General features: G+C 38.6%; 1 protein-coding gene across 1 annotated transcript; it reads right to left on the reverse strand.

Annotated features, from left to right (window-relative positions):
* Positions 1 to 2,745: 2,745 nt before the first annotated feature.
* Positions 2,746 to 3,293, reverse strand: LOC114621401 (SUMO-conjugating enzyme UBC9). Its single transcript, XM_028767668.1, has one exon. The coding sequence runs from the start codon at positions 3,244 to 3,246 to the stop codon at positions 2,770 to 2,772; it is 477 nt and encodes a 158-aa protein (XP_028623501.1). The 5' UTR covers positions 3,247 to 3,293; the 3' UTR covers positions 2,746 to 2,769.
* Positions 3,294 to 5,975: the final 2,682 nt, after the last annotated feature.

Below are 5,975 nucleotides of genomic sequence, written 5' to 3' on the forward strand. Positions count from 1 at the left end.
AAAAAAATGTATTTTAAAAAATAAGACATTAGAACATATAGGATATGGATGAATGGCAGGGAGAATTCTGAGAACTAAAAGTTTACATGGGCATGGTGAAACCAAACTAACCAAAACTAAGTATACCTTATAAAACCCACTAGCTTATAAGATAACTTTTCTAAAGTATTATTTATTTATTTACATCCCAAGTACTGCCCCCTCCAACTTCCCCACCTCACTGAGACCCTCCTCTGTCCTCCCTCTTTTTGAAGGGGTCCACTTGGGTATCCCTCCATCCTGGTGCATCAAGTCTCTGTCATATTGGACACATCTTCTCCCACTGAGGCCAGACAAGGCAACCCTGTTGGGGAACAAAATACCATAGTCAGGCTACAGCTTTAGGGAGAGCTTCCACTCTAGTTATTGGAGGGACCCACATAAAGATTGAGCTGATTCCACATGGACAAACAATGATACTCCCAAAGACATGGATTTATTAAATAAAAATCTCAGTGTCAGGCACAGATTATCTTTCTACTAGTTACTGCACAGGAAGCTCTCAGAGGTATACGAAATAAGAAAGACTATCACCATTGCGCTCGACTGCTTCTGAGAGCCAGATGGTAAGGTCATATTGATGAAGACAACACACACTTTTGTTGGAGAACATAGAGAAATCAGTCTTGAACTGACCAGGAACCTTTCTCTTGTCTGAATAGCTTACTCTGTGCTTTGAAGGCATTATGCAGACTGCTAGAGAAGAATAGACACTGGTGATCTTACAGTGATGGACCTGCATATTGTACTCAACTTGACAGGCAAAATGTGCCCAGTGGTTCAATAATGGCAAAGCTGCTTATGGAGGTAGTCAACCAGTCTCTTGATTGGATTGCCGGCCAGCTCCACATGACAGAAGTCATGACTGGTGAAGTAAACATGGCTAAAGGACATGATTATGGAGAAGCCATTGATGTTTTGCTAAATGATCATGTTGTTGAACTCACTTCTAAATGTTATGGTTCTATTGACTAATGTGCATTGCTCTGAACCTTTGTCAGACAACTTTCTCATTACCACGTGTATCAGTTGATTCAGAGATTCATAGTTGACCACTGAAAGGCTCAGGAAATGTTGCAGAAGAAGGTGAGCAGAAAGACGAGTTGGAGGATGGCAAAGTTTGCTGTGAAATGCTGACTCTGAACATGATATGCTGTTGCATATAAACTCATAGTAGCTGTGCTTGTCCAAACAAGACTACCACAAGATCAAGAGAGTTAAGGATTCCAGCATGGATGGGAGATGTACTCTCTATATCCCACCCCTTTCTGAAGAGCTAATGGTGCTTGATAGCTTCTGAATGAGGGTCACTTTTCTTTAGGTACAGCCTTTGGTAGGTTGCCCAAATCCCAGTGACATCACCCACATGTACATGTGGGCAGCATCAATTGCAAATATTGTATTATTTTATTAAAAAAATATGAAGTTGGTAGTTATGTTGGGAGGCAGACAGAGGGAGATGGAGGGATGGAGTAAGGGAAGGAATGACCAAGCTACATTATATTCGTGTATGAAATTTTCAAAAAAACAATTAAAGTAAATAATTAAAACAATAAAATAAGACAGAAAATTTTCTTTAAAAATTACATCCTTTCCCATCCTGAAAAAACCAAACCAAACCAACCAACCAAACAAACAAACAAGAAACAAAACACTTAAGGCCAAGGCAGCTTAATTGGCTTTCGTATTTCTCAAAGTAACAGACTTATTACCTTCATTGATCAAACACCTAGCCATTTTAACAGTGGCGCTGTATGATAGAAGCAAAAACAAACACACACACAAACAAAAAAAAAAGCAATGCCCCCTCAAACCAATAAACAAAACAAACATAAAAAGTAAACAGAGAAAAGGTATCTGAGCTCAGTGCCACGTCATTTTTTCTTTTTGTAGTAGGTCTTATAAGGCCTGGTAGAACAGCCCAGAATGTAAATGAATCAGGCATGTATCCAGACACATGCTTCAGAATCAGAATGCACTCCAGTCCTTCCTAAGCTTTAAACAGCTTATATTCCAGCCTTTCCCTGTCTCGTAGGCCAGAGGTAAGAACACAAACTGGGAAAAGCTACTAATTTTATTTGCTGAAATTATTGTTTATGAAAGCAAACAAAAACAAAAACAAACAAAACAAAGTTTGTTTTCAATCCACAGTCTCCATGTACTTCCTGGGATTTCCTTTCTCATTGTTTAAATTATCAGCATATGTTCACCTGTAAACTCCGAGACGACTGATGCTTTATTTCCAGTTCATGAAAAGAATCCTTAAACGATGTTAATGGCATCAAACTCAAACTATTTCCAAAACCTGTGGTGTACAAATTTCTAGCATTAGAAAACAACAGTTTCTCCATAGGTGTGGAAACAGTTTGTGGGCTATTTTTTAATATCTAAATATTATTAAAAACCCTAAAATACATAAGCAATATAAACTATAACAAGAAATAGTATCCAATAAACATACTAGCTTTGATCAATTTTTTTTTTTTAAATAAAAGCAAGTTTTACTTAACAATCAAAAATACAAAAGACTGAAGGAAGAGACCCTGTATGAAAAACTGGGGCAATTCAGCAAATTGAGACTGTATATGCCAGTGGCGGAAATGGAAAATGGTGCCCGCTCAACCCTCCCAGGCGACTAGTAACTGTACGGAGCGACTTAGATCTGCAAAAGGTTGTAAACAAGTTCTTGCCATGCCAATCCCTTCCTCATCATGGAGCCCAGGCCGCTGCTTATGAGGGGGCAAACTTCTTCGCTTGTGCTCGAACCCTTTTCTCATATTCCACTCTGTTTTGGCAGTAAATTGTGTAGGCCTCTGCTTGAGCTGGGTCTTGAATATTTGGTTCATTTAGAAGTTCTTGTATTCCTAATAAGATCTGTTTGATCGTGATAGCTGGCCTCCAGTCCTTGTCTTCTTCCAGGATAGACAGGCACACTGTGCCAGAAGGATACACGTTTGGATGAAACAGTGGAGGCTCGAATTTACATTTTGGTGGTGAGGACGGATAATCATCTTTGAAAAGCATCCGTAGCTTGAACAAACCTCCTTCCCACGGAGTCCCCTTCTTCCCAGGGATAGCGCACTCCCAGTTCATCAGGTTCATCGTGCCATCAGGGTTCTTTGTTGGGACAGCCACAAAGCCAAAAGGGTGGTCCTTCCTCCAAGCTTTCCTTTCCTGCGCAAGTCGGCTGAGGGCAATCCCCGACATATTCAAAGTCCCTGGGCGACCGCGGCCCGGACCTCGCGGCGGCAGAGGCGGCGGCGCTCCTTTGTCTCGGGACTTCCCTCCGCTTTGATCAATTTTTAATACTTCAATTCACCCACATATGTCCACAAGTCCATCATTTCCATCCATCCATCCATCCATCCATCCATCCATCCATCCATCCATCCATCCAATATAAATTTTCTTAAGCATCACTGCACGTAGAAAAGTCCAGACTCTAGAACCAGACTCCCTATGAGTAAGTCATGTTGAACTCATTTGCAGGTTATGAGGCTTTACGAATTCGATAGTTTCCTCACAGGAAAGTGAGGATAGTAATAGTATCATTTTTATCTAATTGTGATTAAGATTTAATTAAGGGAGGCAGAATGGCTAAGAGGCTTAAGGAACTCAATTCACAACTCAATTTATGTTAATTTCTGAGATCAGTATCTAGTACATGTAATCACTCTATTTTTGTTATTCTTGTTATTATCTTTTAAAAAATACATTCTCACTATATACCCCTGCTGTATTGGACCTCACTCTGTATGCCAGGTTTGCCTGGAACTCACAGAGATATGGCTGTCTTTGTGTCCAGAATGATGAGAGTAAAGTTGTGTATCAGCATGCCTGGCCAATTTAAGGTTTCTTAAGACAGATACCAATTCCTCTAAAAATTTCCTCCCTAAAATTAATTTTACTTTTCAAATTTTGGAGTATGTCAAACATTTGGCAATGGCTTTCCCTTAAGACAGACATTGATGAAATGATAAATTTTATTAAGGTTTTGATTTGTTGAAATAATTCTAAGGCATATATTCTGCAGTTTAGTAGCATTTAAATTGTATCAAATCCATATTGCTTCAATATGTGCTAATCATTATATTAGAGGGTAATTAACTTTATGAGATTTATAACATGGAAAGAATTTAACTTTCTGGACAAAAGTCGAAAAAGGAAATTTAAGTATTTCAGGGCATGTTAGAGAATGTCTCTTGCTGCTACTAAGACATAAATTTTAGTAATCTACTAGCTTTGACTGCGATGGAAAGGAAGGAGACATTATGAGTAGGACAAGGACAAGCACAAATATATCTTCTCTCCAGTAGCTGTTTAGAGCTCTTCAAGGTGGTGGTGCAAGTATCTTACATGTTATGCTGTCCTCTCTGACTCGTTCTGGAGCCCTAATACAATTGTGTTTACAATTCTTCTTCTCAACATCCATTTTATTGAAAGAGTAGGGTCAGGTCAGGATGAGAATCAGGGTAAACCACCTGCTTGTCAACTTTCCCTTTTCCTCTTTTCCCAAGACTGCTCCGTGTTCTGTTTTATCACTGCGACATTCTCACACAATTAAGTACATCTAATAAGTATCTACCTCCAATGTCACATGAACAATACTTTGAGAGAATTCTTTTTTTGCAAAGGGAATCACAAAGGGAATGGTTCTGGGGCCCCCAAAGAGTCAACCGACCTACAAGACTGCTGGGAGAAAGTGTGGGTTGCCACTAGAATCTAGGCAGAGCAAAAAACTTGAGGACTTCAATTTGGTGGTCATTGAGTTTTTCTTGAGAAAATGTCATTTAAAATATGAAAAATTGACCCCACACATCATTCTTTCTATTGTACAACTTTAAAACCGACACTTCAATGTATCTACACTGTCATTTTGATGGTTCCAGGAAAATGAGATCCTCACAAGATTCACATCTAAATATGACTACCTGTTCTTTGTTGTGTCATGGTCTGTGCACTCTGGAGATTCTGAATTTCCCAGGGTTCACACTCCAATATTCATGCTACAGACCTTAGAAAAAATTGGCAAACCTAGTAGTCTTATGGAGTTAGAGTCACTGCTTTAGATCAAATCCAATGGGTTATTTCAGCATGACAAGAGTGGCAAACAATCTCTAAGCAAAATTACTGCTGTTATTGTACTTTAAAATTAATATATCTATACACCCATGTGTGTGTGTGTGTGCTTGTAATTAGAATGTCACTTATGAATATCTAAGAAGGAAAAGTTTTTCTAAACTATTAGGAAAACCTATTTACAAAACAAAACACTCCAAAGTTTGACTTTCTCTTCTATATTACGATAGTAAGACAGAACATTTGCAGGTCTCTAAAAAACTATTTAAAAATAAAATAATCATTTCTTTTTAAAAAATATACCCAACATATTGTGTGAAAATGAAATTATAATGTAATTGGAGAAGCAATTGGCTTTAGGAGAATAGGGTGGTGGAGGAAATGAAATTAAGCACGATATGAGGTCAGTACACACAATACATTTGAAAAGTTCTGTACATTTGCTGTAGTAGAGAAAGTGACATAGACAAAATGTTTATTGCAAAACCGAGTATAAGAATACAAACATCTATTTATGAGGTGGATAACTAAGTCTTGGTGTGTTTAAAGAATAAAATTGGGTGGGTAAGATGACACAGGGGGTCTGAGCACTTGCCAGATGAGCTGATTTACACCCTCAGAGCCCAGAATGGGGAAGAGGCGAATAGACTCCTGCAAGCTGTCCTCTGACCTCAACACATAGTCAAGGTCTCCAGCAGTGCCTATGTCTCATTCCTAAACTGTTAGGGGACTCAGAGGTGCTCATTACATCAGACATTAGAGCCTATAAATGTCTTAAATGTGTCATAATTTTTAAAGGGATTTCTAAATGGGAATTTTCAAAATGTGCAAGCAGTTTGAGAACGAGCTTGTTGAGG

The sequence above is a fragment of the Grammomys surdaster genome, unplaced genomic scaffold (assembly GCF_004785775.1).
Source record: "Grammomys surdaster isolate TR1022 unplaced genomic scaffold, NIH_TR_1.0 63, whole genome shotgun sequence".
Classification (NCBI taxonomy): Eukaryota; Metazoa; Chordata; class Mammalia; order Rodentia; family Muridae; genus Grammomys; species Grammomys surdaster.

What these genes read in the sequence shown, in the direction of transcription:
- LOC114621401 (XM_028767668.1), bottom strand. Translation starts at nt 3,246, where the DNA reads ATGTCGGGGATTGCCCTCAGCCGACTTGCGCAGGAAAGGAAAGCTTGG.